The sequence below is a fragment of the Elephantulus edwardii genome, unplaced genomic scaffold (assembly GCF_000299155.1).
Source record: "Elephantulus edwardii isolate Elephantulus edwardi_28Jun2011 unplaced genomic scaffold, EleEdw1.0 scaffold00115, whole genome shotgun sequence".
NCBI classification, from domain to species: Eukaryota; Metazoa; Chordata; class Mammalia; order Macroscelidea; family Macroscelididae; genus Elephantulus; species Elephantulus edwardii.
In genome coordinates this window covers 10125968-10146556 of record NW_006399865.1, presented here as the reverse complement: position 1 = coordinate 10146556, position 20589 = coordinate 10125968, and the positions used below count along the sequence as shown (strand labels likewise).

The following is a 20589-nucleotide window of genomic DNA, read 5'->3' as shown; positions in this document are numbered from 1 at the left end:
GAACACTGCATGGTTTAAACTCAGGAAATGTGTGCATCAGGGTTGTAGCCTTTCTCCATACCTATTCAATCGATACACTAAGTGTATCAAGAAGCTGGACTATGTGAAGAAGAATGTGACATCAAGTTCAGAGGAAGACCCGTCAATGACCTGCGTTATGCAGATGACACTACCTCACTGTAAGACTTGAAGCACTTGCTGCAGAAGATCAAAGAATAGAGCCTTCAATATGGACTGCATCTTAACATCAAGAAGACAAAGAACTTCACTATCAGACAGATGAGTAACATCATGATAGATGGAGAAAAGTTTGAAACTGTCAACTATTTCACCTTACTTGGATCCACAATCAACACCCTTGGTACCAGCAATCAGGAAGGAATTCAGGAGACATACTGAACTGTTGTGTAGGGACCTCTGCAAAATATCGAGAAGCAATGATGTTAGTTTGAAGGCTAAGATGCGCCTGATTCAGGTCATGGTCTTTTCTATCACTTGCTATGTGTCTGAGACAATGAATAAGGATGACAGAAGAACTGATGCCTTTGAGTGGTGGTGTTAGAGAAGAATACTGAATATTTCATGGACTGCCAAAAAAAAAACCAACAACAAAAAAACCACAAACAAACAAACCAACCCCAGACCTATTTCTTGGGGAAAGTGCAACCAGAATGCTCCTCGGAGGCAAGGATGGCAATGCTTCATGTCCACATACTTTGAGTATGTTGCTAGGAGAGGCTATTCATTGGAAAGGTGAAGGATTAGTGAAAAGGGGAAGATCCTCAATGAGATGGATTGACACAAGGACTGCAGCAATGGGCTAAATTGTCTAAGAAGTGATGCGGATGGTACACTTCTTAACCTAAAGGTATATGACAGGAGAGAGAAAGGAAGACAGCTTGAGAAAATCCTTCAGGTTTAATCCTAAAATGAGGAACACGCAGGCTCCGAAGTAGACAGCATCTTAGAAGCCGGATTCACAAGATGGACTCAAGTTCCAGACAAACAAACCCTCCATGACCTTGATGTCAAAAGATGGAGAAGCTTCTAAATCTCATTTTCTGAAGGACCTTGTTCCCAGACTCCTAAGGGATAGCTGGATCCAGAAAACTCAACTCCATGAGGCTGTCCACGCTTCACTCAAACACTAGGGAATTCTCTGGAAGAGCAACTCATAATACATCTTTGTTGCTGCATACAGTTGTTTCGGAGCCGGCCCATAACTGACCCTCCCCCATGTTTCCAGAGGCAGTTAATCACACGAGAGGAGACTGACCATCCTTCTCTCGCAGAGCAGCAGTTGGATTTGAACTGTGGTCCTCTGGGATTGGAGCACAGCTGTTTGCCACTAGGCCATGTGTGGTAGAAGAAAAACACAAAGTGGTAAAAGAGCCTAGGAAATCATGTTTTTTTGAATGTTGTGTTTTTGGTGCCATGAAATCAACAGTCATTCTATGAACAGCAGCTCTGAGCACTGAAGGAATAATGAAAGGCTACTTGGTTGCTTGTTATTAGGGGCCATCGAGTCAAGTACAACTCATAGTGACCCTATGAACAACAGATCTGAACCCTGTCCTGTCCTGTGCGAGCTTCCTTATCTCTGATCCACCTGAGCCCATTGCTGCAGTCACTGTGTCAGTTCATCTTATTGAGGGTCTTCCTCTCCTTTGCTGACCCTCCGCCTTTCCAAGCATGATCGTCTCTCCCAGTTACGTGCCCAAAGTATGCAATTAAGTTTTGTCATCTATGCCTTCAAGAAAGTCAATCAAAATGAGGAGAAACAGCTGCAAACACTCTTTAATAATAGGACTGAGGAATGTACAAAGTATGAATGCAGGAAAACTGCAGTTGTAGAAAATGAAATAGAATGCATGAAGATCAACATTCTAGGTATTAGTGAACTGAGATAGACTGCATGGGCCATTTTGAAAAAGGTAATCATATGATCTATTATGCAGAAATAATTAAAAAAATGAGACAAAACAGTGTTGCATTCATAGTAAAAATGACAATTTCAAGATCTGTCCTCAATTATAATGTTGTGAGTGATAGAATACTATCCATGGTCATACAAGGAAGATCTGTTAATTTGACTATTGTCCAAATACAGGCACCACTAACAAAAGGCAAAAAAGAGGAGATTGTGGATTTCTGCTAACTTTTGCAGTCGACAATGGATCAGATAGGCAATCAAATGCATTCATAATTATGGGTGACTGGGATGCAAAAGCTGGAAAGAATGAGGAATGAATGAGAGTTTGGAAGTACTGTCCTGGTGACAGAAATGGGGCTGGACATCGAGGGACTGAATTCTGTATATTCAATGATTTATTCATCGCAAATACCTTTTTTAAAAAACACAAAAGGCAACTTTTTTTATCTTTGTTCAGATTTGTTTAATAGCAAATATAGTAGTGCAACATGTTATGGGTGAACACAGAAAATGAACATAAAACTAAATAAATTCTAGGAGATCCAGAAAAACAAGGCCAATATTTGACTATATGATTTGCTTGTTTTTTTCTTTATGAGAATAGCTAATCTGAAGCCACTGACACAGCTGTTTGAATTCTTACCCACTCCCACCACCATAATCTGAGCAAAAACTGCAGCTCTAAGAACAAAAGGCAACTTTCAGCATGGACCTCACCTAAAAGACTGCCCAAGAATCACACTGACTACATTTGTGGGAAGGAGCACTGGAGAAGCTAAGTACTGGTGATCAAAACCAGTCAAAAACTGATGGTGGAACAGACCACCAATTGCACATGTGCAAGTTCAAACGGAAGCTGAAGAAAATGAAAATAATCCCACAAAGACTAAAAGATCACCTTGAGTCTACCTCCCCTGAATTTAAAAATCATCTCAAAAACAGGCTTGCGAGGGAGCTCTGGTGACCTAGTGAGAAGAAGCTGCATGACAATCCTGAAGCCGCAGTTTGAATCCACCAGATGCTCCGCTGGAGAAAAAGGGGCAATCGCCTCCTGTGCCTGTTGGATCTGATTTGATGGTAAACAACAAGGGAAGGGGGACGGCTTGAGGCACTGAACACGAATAATCTAAGACCAGAAGAGTTACAGGATGACGACAAGGATCTAATCCATGAAGAAGGCAAAAAGCTGGTACAAAGAAAGAAGACCCAATGGATGACAAAACAGACCCTGAAAATTGCACTAGAATGTCGAGAAGCCGAAACAAAGGACAGAAGTAACAAACAGAGGCCACTTTGCACCTTAAATGATGACTGAAGTTCAAACGCTGGAAGGGAAAAAAAAACCCAAAAGCCGTGGAGAGTCAGGGACAAGCACATGCGCACAATGCCTGTGCTATGGCCACTTTGTCAAACTCTTTGCCAGTTTCTTACATCCCTACCCTAAGACTCAGCGATTCTAGGTCTACTTACCAGGAAAATGGCAGCTGTGAGACAGAAAGACATGCCCAGGAATGTTCCTAACATCGGGGGCGGGGGGCACCCCAAATTTCCTTCAACAAGACAATGAATCAACAAATTACAGTCTAAGCATACAAAGGAACACTAGCTGAGTAATTAAATGAAGCAAATAACGGATGTGTCAAGTGATATGAAAGGATTTCAAACATTATCCTGAGGAGAGGAAGCAGAACACACAGAGGACAAGTGTGTGTGTGATTCTACTGATGATATTCCGGAAGAGACCAAACAACTCTGCGGTGATAAAAATCAGAACAAAGCTTGCACAGGGTCAGGGACAGGTCTCTCAGGGCAGCGGATGTGTCTGTTCTTGACTGGACCATTGGTTCCATGTGGGCAATCTTGTAAAATTCAAATTTAAGATAAGAATGGGTGTATTTTATCAGCTATAGATTTTTATTTCACTAAAATAAAAGAGCAAAGGCAGGTCCACTATTGACATGGCCTGTTAGGACTCAAGAAAAAAAAAATGGAACGAAATAGTCTGCTTCCTGGCCTATAGGGAGATTTCAAATTCTCCTCGAATCCAGATTTTATGGAGCTGTGGAGGTCGGATAAACTTTTGAAGCAATTTCCCTGAGATATTCCTTAATCTTTAAATCAAAATATTTCCTGAAGTAGTCTTACAATCAAATGATAGTCCAGCTTAACAAATAAAGCATGTCTGCCTTGATCAATGTGCTTTTAAAAGAACTACCCAACTGAGATACCATCTCACCCCAGTCAGAATAGCAAAATTTAACAGAACAGCAAGCAAAAAATGCTGGCGAGGTTGTGGAGAAACTGGAACCCTTATTCACTGCTGGTGGGAGTGTAAAATGGTGCAACCACTGTGGAAGGTGGTGTGGCACTTTCTCAAAAAAGTTGCAAATAAACCCAGCATTCGACCCAGCAATTCCACTACTGGGAATATACCCCAAAGAGACCATAACTGACATCCAAGCAGATATATGCACACCCATGTTTACTGCAGCTTTGTTCACAATAGCAAGGAGTTGGAAACAAGCTAAGTGCCCGTCAACGGATGGATAGAGAAGCTGTGGTATATTTACACAATGGAATACTACGCTGCATTGAAAAACAAGGAACTCATGCAATATTATTCAAAACGGATGACCCTGGAGGACATTATGTTGAGTGAAGTATCTCAGTCACAAAAGGACAAATACTGCATGGTGCCACTGCTGTTAAACAGGACTGACCTCGGGGTTGGGGTAAGACTGAGAAAGATGGGTTCAGTAATGTATACTTCATTGAAACAGATGAGGGAGAGAACTGTTTAAAAGGGATATGTGATTAGGTATTTTTGTCATGCCAGGAGTCCAGAACAAAGGCTGCATAGTGGAGTGGACGTGGGGGGACGGATTGTAAAACAATGAAAGAATTTTTCTTTTACTTTTCAAAGAGAAGAGTGTACTTAGGAAGAGGGTTGGAGGGGAGAAAAGTGCAACAATGAATGAATGAATGAATGAATGAATGGAAACCCAAAGTCTGTGAATTTTCACTGAAATTAATAATAAACTTTAAAAAAAAATAGCTATAAAAAAAAAAAGAAGAACTACCCAACCCACCTCAAGCTCGTGACTCCCAAGTGAGTTCTGAGTCACAGCGACCCTAAAGGACCAAGTAGAACTGCTGATAGGGTTTCTTTTTTTTTTTTATTGTTTTATATTGGTTTGCCTACAAAGTTCATATATATTATGTTATACATGTAATCTTCATACAATCATTCCCATTCATTATGCTTTATAAAAATGATCACCATTGGACCTTATCCTGTCTTTTTAGGTCCCCACTAGATCCTTCCCATTTCCTTTACCCTTTCCCTCCACCCACAAAATTGTGCAACCCTGTGGTTTCGTCCCTTCCCATCCTCACCTCTCTGTTCCCATCCCCTCCTCCCTTGCATCCCCGTACACGTTTTACTAGATATCCTACTTTTTACAATAATGGTCTTATGCAGTATTTGTCCTTATGAGACTGAATTCATTCACACAGCATAATGCTCTCCAGTCTCTCCCAAGCAATATAGTATTTTTTGAAATCCTTGCCCCTGACTGCTGCATAGTATTCCATTGTGTGAAAGTACCACAGTTTCTCAATCCATTTAGTTGTGGTTGGACATTTGGGCTGTTTCCATGTTCTCAGGCTTGGACTAGTTTTTATTTGCAAAGTTGTTAGTGCAAAAATCTTTGAGCATCTCTTCAACTGTTTAAAGACAAGAAATGCCTTGAAGAGTGTTAATAGCTAGAATATAGCTGCTCCATAGAGGCAGAGTCTCTCAGAGTGCCTCTCCATTCTACACACACACACACACACACACACACACACCCCATTATACAGCTGGAAACAGACACATCTTTGTTAAACTTTACAATGTACTGTTTTAGGGGAGGAAACTGTTTAAAAAGAGTTCATTATTTCTTATATCACCTATAGTACAAAATAGAAAATTTGTTTTCTTATATTGTCACTGTTTTATCACCTTATTTTTTTTAAAGGTTGAAGGTTTGTGCGGGAGTTTTATTACTCTGATTTATTTACAAAATTTGAATACATTGCTTTTCACAAACGATCCTTCCCATTTCCTTCACCCCACCCACCCATCAAATTGTGCAACCCAATGATTAACACCCTAACCCCCTATTCTCACCCCTCTATTTCCACCCCCACCCCCACCTTGGCTCCTCATACTCACTCTACAATAATGGTTTTATACAGTATTTGTCCTTGTGGGACCGAGTTAGCTCACTCAGCATAATATTCTCCAGTCCCTCCCAAGTTAGGAAGTAATTTACAAAATGATTGCTCCTGCGTGCTGCGTAGTATTCCATTATGTGAATATACCACAACTTCTCAATCTATTTCTTTGTGGTTGGAACATCCATGTTCATGGCGATGGTGAATAACGCTGCTACGAACATTGGTGTACAGGTCTCCATTTGTGTCTCAGTTCTTATTTCCTTGGGCCATAGTCCTAGTAGCGAAATAGCTGGGTCATATGGAATTTCTATGTTCCGTTTTTTGAGGATATGCCAAACTGCCTTCCAGAGTGGTGGTACCATTTTACACTCCCACCAACAGTGCATGAGAGTTCAAACCTCTCCACATCGTCTCCAACATTTATTGCTTGCTGTCCTGCTAAACTTTGTCAATGCTACTGTATGAGATGGTATCTCATTGTTGTTTTGATTTCCATCTCTCTTATTGTCAGTAATCTGGAGCGTTTCTTCATGTATTGGTTGGCCATTTGAATGTCTTCTTCTGTGAAAAGTCTTTCCATGTCTTTTTCTCATTTTATAATTGAGTTATTAGTATTTTTCTTGTGGAGGCACTGTAGGATTCTGTAAACTTTAGTATGAGACCCTTGTCTGAAATGGTATTGCCAAATGTTTCTTCCTAATCAGGAGGTTTTCTTTTTACTTTGCTGGAAAGAGTTTTTAAGGGGAGCTCTGGTGGTCTAGTGGAAAGGAGCTGCAACTACAATCCCAGAGGCGCACGGTTCAAATCCACCAGATGCTCTGCCAGGAAAGGAGGGACAATCTCCTCCTGTACCAGTCAGATCTGATTTGACGGTACACTCACACAAAAATAAAAAAAAAATAAAATAAAGGAGTTTTTGATGTGCACAGAGGTTTAATCTTTAGAAGGTCCCATTCACCAATTTTATCCACTCCAGATTGTGTATTTTGGGCTGTATTTGTCAGCCTCTTTATACCACAGACTAGGCCTTCTAAGCTTGGTCCCAGTTTGTCTCTGATGGACTTTATGGTTTTGGGCTTTACTCCCATGTCTCTGATCCGCCGTGACGTGACTTTTGTGTATGGTGTGAGATGTGCATCCTGTTTCAGCTTTCTGCAGGTAGCAGTCCAGTTTTGCCAGAACCATTTGTTGAAGAGGTAATCGTTTCCCCATTTGCTAGGTTTGATTTCCATGTCAAATATCAGTTGACCATAGATAAATAGGTTAATTTCTGGGTTGTCAATTCTGTTCCATTGTTCTCTGTGTCTGTCATTGTACCAGTACCATGCTGTTTTGGTTACTACTACTGTGTAGTAGGCTTTGAGGTCAGGGAATGCTATATCTCCCAATTCATTTTTTTCCCCTTCAGAAGTGCTTTGCTTATTCGGGATCTCTTTCCTCTCCAAATAAACATGACAATTTCCCTTTTAATCTCCTCAAAGAATGAATTTGGTATCTGTATTGGGATTGTGTTGAACATGTAGATTGCTGTTGGTAGGACTGTCATTTTCACTATATTGAGTCTTCCATCCAAGAACAGGACACATTTTCCCATTTCTTTAGGCCTTTTATTGCTTCTCGCAGAAGTGTTCTGTACTTTTCTTTGTACAGGTCCTTTGTATCTCCAGTTACATTGTTGTTATTAGGTGTCGTCAAGTCAAGTCTGACTCTTAGTGACCCTATGAACAGCGGATCTGAATACCATCCTCACACTTCCTGACACACTAGAGCCCATTGCAGCGGTCACCATGTCAATCCACCTGGTCGAGGGTCTTCCTCACCTTTGCCGACCCTCCACCCTTCCCAACATCATGTCCCTCTCCAAGAATAATCCTCTCCTAGCAACATGTCCAAGGTATGTGAGGCGAAGCTTCATCATCCTTGCCTCCAAGGAACACTCTGGCTGTACCCTCTCCGAGACATATTTATTCATTCTATTGGCAGTAGGTGCGACATTCAGCACTCTTCTCCAACACTCACAATAGAAAGCATCAAATTGACAAAAGCCAAGCAAAATATTAGATAAGAAAATTAGGGGTCACTGAGTTTATGGTAATGAGAGTGAAGTCAGAAAAGTAGGGTGAGAAATGGCTGCTCACCTTAAAGAATGTAATCAGGATCCCCGTTTGTAAAATCTTAACAGGTTTTTCTTTCACTAGGCATGTTATGAATAATAATAAGGTAAAAGATTTTTAAAAGTATGAGGTACTCTTGATAAACTTCTACAGAGTCATTTTCAAAAACTGTTAATGTGGAAACACAAGGTACTAATGTAACAACTATCAGTCTCATCTCATGTAGAGGAAAAGAAAAGGGAACTAAAAGCTACGAGCAGAAACTAGACTACAAGACGAACAGTCTGCATGAACCACAGCCTCACTTATCTGAGGCCCAAAGAACTAGACGGTGCCCCACTGCCATGAATGACTGTTTAGATCAGAGCTACAGCAAATGGATCCTAATAGAAGGAGAACAAAATGTAGACTAGAACTCACATTGCTAAAAAGTCCAGACTTACAGTATAAGACTTGAGGGCTCCCCAAGACTACCATCCACAGATATTCCATAAATCCAAACCAAACTGCACCTCTTTTAGCTGACTAGCAGACTGGCCAACCAAATACTCTAGTATTACTGGTAGATATTGTACATCTTTTAGAAAGAATCTTCTTGTAAGGTGCCAACAAGTAAACGAGGACTCATAGCAATTCCCTGACCACCAGCCTATCCTGTGACATCCTTATGATCTTGAACATGTGTGAAAAGGCACTGTTGCAGCCACCATGTCACTATCTTGTTGAGAGTCTCCGTCTCTTGCATTGACCCGTCACTTTCCCAGCGTGATGTATTTTTCTAAGGACTAACTCCTCCTGGCAGCACCTCACAAAGTATATGAGATGACATTTCACAATCCTTGCCTTCAAGACACATTTTGGTCGCACTTCCTCCAAGAGGAACATTTCTCCAAGAGGGATTAGCTCGTCCTTTTGTCATTCGACGGTATATACTTTGAATGTTTGGTAGAATCCTCCAGTGAAGCCACCTCAGGTCACTGAGGTCGTTAGGAGCTGCTGTTCTAACATCTTTCATCTCTTTTGTTTCATTATTTTTGTTCCGTTTTCTACTTCCGTTTACACTGGTTTAGGTAGGCATTGTGAGGAAATTTGTCCATGTACTCTAGATTTTCAAATTTGCTAGAGTATAATTTTTCAGTGTTTTATGTGACAGCTTTTATTTCTGTTTGGTCTACTGTAATATCGTCCATCTAGTCTCTTACTTGGGTTATTTGCTTTTACTCTTTTCTCTGATCATTTTGGTCAGTGATTTGTCAATGTCATTGATCTTTTTAAAGAACCAACTTTTGGAGTTTTTCTTTTTTCTACTGTCTTTCTATTGTAGTTCATTTATCTCTGCTCTGATCTTTATTAATGTCTTTTTTCTGGTAACTGTGGGCTTCTTTTGCTGCTATTGGTGAGAGCTGTTGTATCAAATATTCTTGTGTGTGTGTGTGTGTGTGTGTGTGTGTGTGTGTGTGTGTGTGTGTGTGTACTGATTGCTACAAACTGACCTGTGAGCATCACTGCTGCTCTATCCCCAAAGTATTGGTATGTTCTGTTTCCACTCTTGTTTAATTCTAAGAATTTCTGTTTCCTTTGATCCATTGGACAACCCTAAGATTCCTCTTTGGAATTCCTTTCCAGGTTGTTCCATTAGCATTTCTTCCACCAGAAGGTTTTCTGTTTATTTCAGTCACTTTACTGAAGGCACCTTGTTCTATTCTTTATGCAATCTGATATTACTTGTTGTCTCTACAGCACTATGGTGTTACGATATTTATTTATGTTTATTTCATGCATCTTGATTTTTTAAATATTTTCATAGATTAAGCATGCATGTTACGCTCACTAGTCCAACAATATATAAAGCTCTCACCACTTGGGGAGGGGTGGGCAGGGAAAAAAGTGCGGCAATGAATGAATGGAAATCCAAAACCTCTGTAAATGTCTATTAAAATTAATAAAAAAAATAAAAACAAACAACAAAAAAACTCTCACCACTCATCTCCAAGTAAGTGGGGCAGCAGCTGAGTTTGCAGGTTCAAGTCTCTGTTTGCTGCTTTTTTGTCAAGTGGTAAGCCTGCCCAGCTGGTCACCTAGTCACTGCATATAGTGTGCACATTTCCAGCTGCCAAATGGTTGAGGGTCACTGGTCACTGCGGAAGTGGTACAGAAACTTTGACCGATGGTTCCAGCCAGGCAGGGCCTCAATGAAGTAACTGGAGCAAGTAAAAGTCTATAGTTACACCGCGCAGGGGGCAAATGGGAGGCCAGGCAGGGGCCATACCACCAGTCCACAAGTGCCCACTAAAAGGCCATGACTCTAGAGTGCAGTACAGGGAGGGTGTGCTGGCCACCCTCAGGCTCCCAGCACAGGGGGCGGAGTAGGCTGGAGACAATGCTCGGCTGTAGGTCCCCAGCACAGACAGCTGGTGCTGGTGTAGGAGCCGCCGGAGTCTCTGGTTCACACCCTCGTGGCACTCCAGGCACCGAGCAGAGTTAGAAGTGTTACCAGTCGATGGACTGCCAGCACTGGGCACAGGAGTGGCCGCCAATGCTCCACAGGCCCCCAGTGCCAGTAACTAAGTGTATAGCTGTTATCACTAGTCCATGTGGTTCAGGGGGCTTGATGATGGTGGGAGCTCCTAGAACATGATCATGTGCTGGGGAGGAACAGATGACAGGAATGGAGGGCGGGGGGTGGGCACCAGAAGGCCTTGAGCCTCTGGCCCAGGGAGCAGGGGAAAGAGTGGGGATGAGGTGACCACACTTTTAGATTTCACAAGGCAGGGGGCACTCTAGCTTGGCTGAGGACATGTGTGTAGCTGCTTCTACTTGTCCGCACTTGGTGAACTCTATTTCCTTTGTCCCAGCATGGACACACGCACGGTGGAGGTCCAAATACCGAGACTGGGGCAACTCCGAGTTCTCAAATGTGCTGTCTCCGTACAGGTTCTCCTTGCACTTGGCACTCAGCCCAGTGCTTCAGCCTTGCCTTTGACACTCTGGATATAGGCTGTCACCTATATCCAATGCACTTGCTTGCTTGGATCTTTGTTTGAAAAGGAACATTATAGAGCACTTGACTACGTCACCAGATGGGCTGCCTCTCCACAATAAACTAGTTTTTTTTTGTTTTGTTTTTTTTTAAAAGAAAAAAGAGTGGACATCCTAGGTAAGGGAAGTGAAAGGGCTTGTCCAAGGTCACATTGGTGATGCCCCGTCACACACTCTGATTCCAATCAAAAGGTTGCATCAACTTCTCAGCGTGGCTGTGTTCTCTTTAGTTCAGCCTAACAGATTTTTCCCCCCCTCTGGGTCCCTCTAGAAGTCATCAGTATTTTCAGTGCAGGAGAAAAAAACCGACAGAAACTGGGTCACTTTCAACCATAGCTCACAAAATAAAAGGGTGGGGGAAGGTGTCACAGATAGCCAATTCTGGAATGTCCTTACTTGGTCAGCTTTTAAACTGGGAGCCGGAGCCCCAGGAGGACAAGGTGCTGCATTGAATTTATGGGATGTTAAGCGTCACAGCCTGGGCAGCCAGCTCTGCAAATCATCTGCAGAAGTCACTGCTGGATTTTACCAGGGACCTGGCAGAACGATGAGAATGAATGAGCAAACCACCACCCGCCCCACCGTGCGCAGGACACGTTTCCCAGCCAAACACTTCCCCAGCATCACCCAAATCACAAGGGCAAAATATTTCCATATTTTCATGCATGGGCTCAGTCTCCAAAGGCTGTAGATAGTGTTTAGCTTTTGCAGATACACACACTTGCATCTCTCAATGTTTTTGCCGTTGTTGAGAGTATGCATAACAAAAAAACACACGTCAATTCAGGCTTCCACATGCACAATGCAGTCACATTACTTTTTCTGACCTGTGCAACCATGCTCATCTCCTCTTTTTTTTAGCTTTTCCTCTCCCATGAATATCACTGCCCCCTAAGGTTTGCATAGTTTGCATAGCTCGATTTTTCACAAGTTTCCTTAATGCTTTTAAGTGGTGCGCTTGGTTATGCTCGCAAAAAGGAATGGTAATGCAGGGGGTCACGGAGGGCAGCAGAGGAAAGGTGATGCCAACCATTAATACACCATGTCCCTGTTGCATGCGACCTGCATCTGAAGGATTAATCAGCTGAACAGTTGTTTACATGTCTAAAGAGAAACTCGATTACAGAACAGGAGATTTTAACATTGCCAAAACACAACTTGTTTCAAAAACTCTGTTTGAGAACTTAAAATTAAAATTGAGCCATGTTTCCCAAGACAGGGGTCATTAAATCAGGAAAAGCCAGCAGCTGGTGGCGTGGCTGCCGGCAGGATTAAGGAGTCACGGGGACACGGGGACAGCTGGCCCCAGCTCGCCTCTTACCTGGCTGCATCTGTTCGGCACCGCTCCGCAGTTTGCTGTAGCCATGGCTCAAAGGCACCCTCTGGTAATGAGGCGGGGAGGAAGGCGGGGAGGCGAGGGGTGACATCGTGGGAGACTGGGTTTCCTGCTGCAAAGAACCAAAGCAGAGTTCAGCAGTGATGCTACAAACCAGGCATGCCGAGTGGCAGTTAGGAAGGGAAAACACCACTCCAGCTGCTGGTGACCCAGCAGAACTAACACTGGACAAGGGGGGGGGCATGGGGGAGGTCTCCACGTAACACCACGGGGTTCAAAATGCAGTATCTGAGGTGGTCAAGTCTCATAGAGAATGTGCTTAAATGGAGCCAGAAACCCTTTTCACTATTCCAGTAATAATTTCCTTCGGAAAATTAAAGGCACTGATCGCATGAAGTAACACCCCTACCTCCCAATTTTCACCTCTTGGAAAACAAACTCATTTCATGTTGTGTACATTAAAAAACAAACAAACAAACAAAAAAACCCAAAATCCCCAAACTATTTAAATTAGTTAAGGCTAAAGACCCTTGGAGTTTCTGATGCTAAAGTGTTAACTTTTACCCCCATAACGAGAAACGGTAAACCAGCGAGCCTACTCATAAACACTGGGAGGAAATCCTACCAAGAGCTCCAATCTAAGGCTGGATTCTACCAGGAACTTGATTAGAAACCTAGGCAGGGGTGAAAGTCACTTCCTCTTACTACTTGGTTTCCTTCTCTTACAAAAGAAAAAGTACCAACAGACTAGTGACTTGAGAGGAAACCACACTGTTTGTCATTAAAGGCTCTGCGTCGAAACAGAAACGTCCAATCTAAGTCACTGACCAAAGACACTTCTTGAAATAGAAAAAAATATTTTCTCTGAAGCCCAAGTCTAGCCTGAGGAGAAGAGGGGTGTCCCAACTCAGTGTTAGCGACTGCACCTGTCACCCTTCTAAGACATCAGACACTGCTGGAAAGCAGATTCTGGGGGCAGGCGTGCAACACACTGTGGAATATTCCCTGGGTGTTCCTCTGTCCCCTTTCTCACATTACCAAAGAACTCACTTAAAATGTCACAATTATGAAAGTACTCATCCTTGCAACTGTTTAACACCAAAACAGCACAGCCTACTGAGATCAAGTCCAGTCGTTTCTGACTCACGACCCCGCAGAAGAGAGTAGAATTCCCCACAGTGACTCTGAAGCTGAAATCTTTACCGTGACTCATCGTTCTCCATTGGAGCGGATGCTGGGTTTGAACCATCAACCATCAGTCAACAGCCTTAACCACTGTGCCACGTGGTCTCCTCTGGCACCTCTCACTTAACTGTAAGCCCACAACACCTGCAGCAGCACTTCGCAGAGCCAGACCCGTCAGGGGAAGCCCTGAGCCACAGCTGTGCGCACTCCAGGGATCAAGCCGGAACTGGAGCTCTCAATCGTCGTTGCATTTTTTGAACCTTTAGAGTCAAGTCTTCCTAAAACATCACAGATTTCTTCGCCTGATAGAAGACACTCTGTGGACCATAATCTGCCTTTCCTGCATGATTCAGTATGGTTACTGTGCCCTGGTGCTCTTGGGGTTAATGAACGTGTAAGATGGCTCCCCTCTTCTATGTAAGGCCCAGTTTTCGGGGCTTCTTGACCTTTGTCTCGGCCAGTCATCTGTCTACTGCAACCTGGGCTGTTCTCAAAGAGCCCACCCTTCTTACTTCTATCCCCAACCTGCTAACCATGCTGCCCGCTCAGAGATGCACAGGACACGTGGTTCTCCAGACCTCATTCCTGCAGGGCTTCTCAGGGCCTTTAATGTATCCTACGAATCGCCAATTCAAGGGATAGCATCTTTCCCCCAAGAATAGGGGATATAAGCATATTTAAGTGGTACCTTTTCCCTAAGAGTTTGGGACTTGGAGCAGGCAGCTGGTGGAGAGCAGGGAGGTATAAATCTATTTTTAAAATTCCTCGGCATTCCACTTGAATATCAATTACCCAGAGAAAACCAACACAGGTAAAATTGGGGAGGCTTACTTTGGTATTGAAGCACTCACTAAAGAGCATGATCGACTCTAATAAACCCACTGTGATCGAGTCTGAATCAACTCACAGCGGACACTACGGAGGGCTTTTCTGAGGCTGTCAACTGCACGTGAGGAGACTCCATCTTTCCCCCATGAAGTCACTGATGGATTTGAACTGCCAGAGAGGGAGAGCAGAGCAACCCCCTAGGGATGGTACTCCCCGCTAAATGGTGTGTGTGCCAGCCTCTCTTCCACACGCTAGGACTGTACTGGCTTCCTTCCAAGTCCGGAACTACGTCACAGATGGTGGCATGAGCTGGATGCCTGACAGCGGCTCTGGGGCACTCCCTGTGAGGTGTCATGGTGGACTGTTTACCTGTATATCTGCATCATCCGTTCTTTTGAAGGCATTTTTCTCTGCGGTTACATATGGCATCTGAGCCTTGGTTCCATGCAGCTCAGCCGGGTTCCCAAAGCGGACTTCCCCATCATTCTTTGACATCATAAAGCGAGGCAGAGGCAACTCTGGAGGACGGGAATCAGAGAAGCGCAGCTGAGACGTCATTAAAGGACTCTGAGAAAGGGGGGACTCAGGGGCCAACAGATCAATCATTTCTGAGGGAAAATTCCAAAGCACTAAATACAGATTTCCTTTTCATTTGCACGCAATGAGAACTCCTGTAATAATGCCACCACAGCAAAAGCCTACGGTTTTATCTAGGTGGCGCAACATCCTTAAATGCTGCCAAACCTTCAGAGAACGAATTCCAGTTTGAGACTGATCTCCTACTTCATCCCTCAGTTCAGCACCAGGAAGAAAGATGCGACACTGTAGAGATACCAAGAAAAGTGACGAAATGGCAGCACATATTAACTCATTTAATCTTCACAGCAATACTATAAAACTGTAACGTTCCTCCTCCTGCATTATCCTATATTACCTGATATTGTCCTCCTACATTATTGCATAGGGAAAGTCAGCTGTCAGGGACCTCTCCAGGGTGCTGATAAGCAATGATGTCAGTATGAAGACTAAGGTGTGCCTGATCAAAACCAGCAGGGTCAGGATGGCACAAGATAGCGTGGGGTTCAGACCCTTTGTTCACAGGGTCACTGTGAGTCACAGTCAACTTGACAGCACTTAACAACAACAGATATAAAAACTGACACGAAGGAGCTCAGTGCAGGGGTTCCTTGTTCTAGCTCACTCCACTTTACGGAGCTTTGCAGATACTCTGGGTTTTTTTACAAATTGAAAATGTGCAGCAACCCTGCCGTGAGCAAGTCTGTTGGTGCTGGGGGGTTGTTTTGGTTTGGTTTGGTTTTGGGTCTTTTTCTCACATCGTGTCTTTGGGTTACTTTGGGTGATTGTCACACCATTCCAACTTTTTTAACACGCTAGTAATAGCTGGCCTCTGGAAACACTATGAACCTGGAGAGAGGATGAGAGACACCCAAGCATTGAGAACTCTCCTTCATAGGGTCGCTGTGAGTCGCCTGCGACTCGACGGCACTTAACAATAACATCAACATGGAGAGATCACTGGCCCAGTGGACAAAAGGCGATGCTATCAAGCCAAAGGTGGGTGACTTTTAATCTGCGGCCCTCGGGCCCGTCTTTCATTGTTTTTGTTCAGACATTCCTCTAGGTCGTATAGCCCTGGTATACAAGTTGCCGTACAGCTGTCACTTGTGGTTGCTGTGAGTTTGAACACTGTGATACTGGTGTGTCAAATGTGTTAATGGCTGGTTACCTAATGTGGACAGAGAGTGGGGTGGAGCTCCCTGATTAAAACAAGCTGTAAGGAGGAGTGGCATCCACTTCTATATTAGGCATAGAGTTTTTAGAAACACTAAAAAATCTATGCCTAATATAGCCTGTAAGGAGGAGTGGCATCCACTTCCGTAATAGCTTGCCTCCAGAAACCCTATGAACCTGGAGAGAGGATGAAAGATACACAAGTGTTGAGATGAGAACTCTCCTTCATAGGGTCGCTGTGAGTCGCCTGCAACTCAACGGCACTTAACAACAACAACAGTGTGCACTTATCAGACTGCAGTATAGTGGAACACAACTACACACACACACACACACACACACACACACGACTTACTTTGTTGTAATATTTGCTTTCTTTTGGTGGTATGGAACTGAACCCACAATCTCTCTGTATCTCTGACATATCCGTAACTTCCCCAAGGTCTGTGGCAGAGCCAGGGTTTGAAGCTGGCAACAGAGCCTACACTCTCGACTGCTCCTAGTGCCCCAAGGAAGGTCCGCCCTCCTTAGGGCAAACGCAGTCAACTGGGCAGTTTCTCATTCTTTCCAGCTCTTTTCCAAATATTCCTATTCCAGCTCCAGTGATCTTTTCAAAGATAACAAGGAAGATGGTATCAAGTTAGACTCTTCAGGTGAATCTGTCCAAGTTATGCGTCATACTAAAAATGCTACCAAAAGGTGAAACTCACTTATGCTTCCAGTTTCCAACAGAATGATTCTGGAGCTGGAAGAGATGCTTCGGTGTACTTCGGGTTCCAGTACAGCAAATCGCACCAATCACACAGCACAAAGGACTCCGCACAGGATAATCTGACAGATTCCATATAACGATCTGCCATCTAGAGCCATTGTTCAGGATAATACTCATCAGAGAGCCTTTGCGCTTCCTTCAGCTTGCTATTCCCCAAAACACAGCTGCACGGCCAGTGATTGATGGGTGTTAAAGCCAGGACGCGTCTTAGCAACAGCAAGCAAGGCTCCCAGCTCCCCAGGCAAAGACGGCCCCTGGTTCTCTAATAGCCACGTCATGTTTCTTTTTAGTTGCAAGGTCCACATTTGAATCAAAGGAGTAGGCAATATGACAAATTCCTGCATGATCAATCAGCCAAGGCCCCAAGAGACATAAATAGAGTAACCACAATGGAAAATTAAACTGAGATTAAGATGGCCGCCATTTTTAATGTTTAAACATTTCCCAACCTCCAGCAGCCTTCCAATACTTGGGAGGAGGGTGTGAGGGGGGCAGGAAGGGGCTGCAAAAGAAAAGAAGCAAAAGAAAATTTCGAGTCTCAATAAATCACATCTAAGCTACTCCTACAGATATGTACTCATAAAGACATTTGCTTCCATTCGGTCTGCAGAAAGAATCTAGAAAGATGGAATAAGATCACATAAAATATCAGAACAGAGCAAGGGAACACTGCATGGTTCAAAATTGGGAAGGGCGTATACCAGGGATGCGTCCTATCTCCATACCTTTTCAACCTATATGCAGAACAGATTATCCGGGAGGCTGGCCTCTATGAGGAGAAATGTGGGGTCAAGATTGGTGGACGATTTATCAACAATCTGTGTTATGCAGATGACACTACCCTGCTTGCTGAAACTGAGGAGGACTTGAAGTACCTGCTGCAGAGGGTCAAGGACTGCAGCCTCCAATATGGATTGAGGCTCAATGTCAAGAAGACAAAGATTCTCACCACTGGACCAATTGGCAGCATCAGGATGGATGGTGAAGAGATTGAGACTGTTCACAGCTTCAATTTGCTTGGCTCCACAGTCAACACTCTTGGCACCAACAGCCAGGAAATTAGAAGACGTATTGGCATGGGACAGTCTGCTGTTAGGAACCTCTCCAAAGTACTGAAGAGCAATGGTGTCTCTCTGGAGAATAAGGTGTGTCTGATACAGGCTATGGTCTTCACAATCACTTGTTATGCATCAGAGAGTTGGACAGTGACCAGGGAGGCTAGAAGGAGAATTGATGCCTTTGAGCTGTGTTGCTGGAGAAGAGTACTGAGAGTACCATGGACTGCTAGGAAAACAAACAGGTTCATCCTGGAAAGGGTTAAACCGGGTGGCTCCTTGGAAGCAAGGATTCTGAGGCTCCGTCTAACATACTTTGGACATGTTGTGAGGAGAGACCGGTCCTTGGAGAAGGACATCATGCTTGGGAGGGTAGAGGGACAGCGCAGGAGGGGAAGGCCCTCTATGAGGTGGATTGATTCAGTGACTGGGATAATTGGGATGGGAGTGTCAGCGACAGTGCGATTGGCACAGGACAGAGCGAGTTTAGGGCTGTTGTACACAGGGTCGCTATGAGTCATAAGCGACTTGATGGCACATAACAACAACAACAAAACAGATGATGTCTTGTGCGGTCCAGTAGAGGATGGCTCCACTTCCAAGCATTTCTTGTGGGGGAAAGAAGTCACTGCTTGGACCTTAACAAATTCTCTGATCAGTCTTTTACCGGTGGACAATGATTACCTCCAGGGAGCAATGGACTATCCATCCCACTGCCAACAATCCAGCTTCCAGAAACCGCACTGACAGAGCAGAACCATCTCAGTACAGGGGTCTAGGGCTGGAATCTTGACAGAAGCAGAAACCACAGCTTTCTCCAATGGAGTAACTGGTGGCTTTGAACTGTCAACCTTCTGCTCGGCCGCTAATTGCTTCACCACTGTACCTCCAGGACTTCTTGCAGTGGAGTGTGGTCATGGTGGTATAATTGACAACTGTTCTCCAAGGACTTAAACTGACATTCAGGCACTCTCTATGAGCCTGTCATTTCACGCATCCTCCAGCCCTGACTAGGGCATTTCTCCAGAAAACTCCTTGTTAACCCGACAATGAACCTCCCACCCCCGGGCAGCCGCTGAACAGCAAAGAAGAAAAAAAATGCAGCCAAATTAATTCTCTCATACTTTCCTTGGCTACGTGGTTCCAAGCAACTCTCACTTAAAGGAACTATAAACCTTTTTCATAATAATAACCATGCCGCTGGAAACATTGATGAAGGCCTGCGTTCCTTAAACTGCTGCAGGCCTTTAAAAAAGTGAAACGTAAAACTCGAGCTTGTAAATGTGCAGCCTCAATCGTTTTCTTAGCCATACACCAGCCAATTTAGAGAGTAAAGGTTTTTTAGAAGATTCAGCAGTGAAGTATCTACCCTGAAATGATGTGCCTCAAATGAGCAAGAGGTCTCTTTGTGGTAGCTGGTGAGAATCGTGTTTCTGAAATTCAATTACATCAACAGAGAAGAGCGAAAAGAGGAGTTCAGATAGGATAGCAATAGGGCCGAGGAGATAATGAACACAGCCAGCCAGGGCAACACGTTGTTTCAGAGTGGCATTTTGGGCTGTCCTCTTTGAACACAGGAAGGCTTTGATTATTACATATAAATGACTATTTTTCACCTGCACAAAGAGAAGTCGGCTTCTCCTTTTAAAGCATGTGGCCTCTAGAAAAAAAAGAATATCGTTGTTTCCATGTCTGATAGAGACATGGACTTAAGCAATACTTTCATTTCCTCAACCCGTTAGAGCACAATGAGCGGTTAAAGGATAAATGACAAATGACGTTGAGACTCATTCTCTGGGCAACAGGGAATCGGGGCTGGACAGAGGCCACTGTTGTCTAGAATGGTGACTGCTCTTCCCTGTCCTTCAATGATCGCCAGCAGAAACAGAATGGGCGTCATGTAAACCTTATCTCCAGAAAGAAAAAAGAACAACGTGGCCTACCGCCCTGGCTTACTATTTCCTGCTTTTGACTTGTCGAAAGTTGTGTTCTGGCAGGATCCAACAGCATACAACAACCACGCTCTAGCTCAGGATCTTGGGGGTCAGCAAGACGGGTATGAGGAGTAGAAAAGGCAATAGTGTCCCAACAGCCTGAGCCCTCGGAGAGCACAGGTACAGGCCCCGGCACAGGAAAGAGTGACAGTGACCACTAGGCAGCCAGTGAGGAGGGAGGCTGGAGCTGAGGCCGGAGGAGTCAGACTGAACTCTTGGATCACCACAGGGCCAGGGAACTCTGCACAGAAAACCACAGGAGGGCTCTCAGCAGGAGGACGAGCTGCACTCATGGAAAGGGAGCCCTGGTAGCCTAGTGGAAAGAAGCTGAACTCTAATCCCGAGGCACGCAGTTCGAGG

General features: G+C 44.1%; 1 protein-coding gene across 2 annotated transcripts in view; it reads right to left on the bottom strand.

Annotated features, from left to right (window-relative positions):
* REPS2 (RALBP1 associated Eps domain containing 2) overlaps nt 1–20589 on the bottom strand; it is a 235850-nt gene that overhangs the window by 131790 nt on the left and 83471 nt on the right. Inside the window, exons 3-4 of one of the 2 annotated variants that reach the window (XM_006892403.1) lie at nt 15026–15174; nt 12629–12755 (exon numbers count right to left, since the gene is read on the bottom strand). In XM_006892403.1, the coding sequence (XP_006892465.1) occupies nt 12629–12755; nt 15026–15154 (256 nt within the window). In that variant the 5' untranslated portion in view covers nt 15155–15174. The remainder of the gene's footprint in view (nt 1–12628; nt 12756–15025; nt 15175–20589) is intronic. The other variant, XM_006892404.1, reaches the window with a different exon arrangement.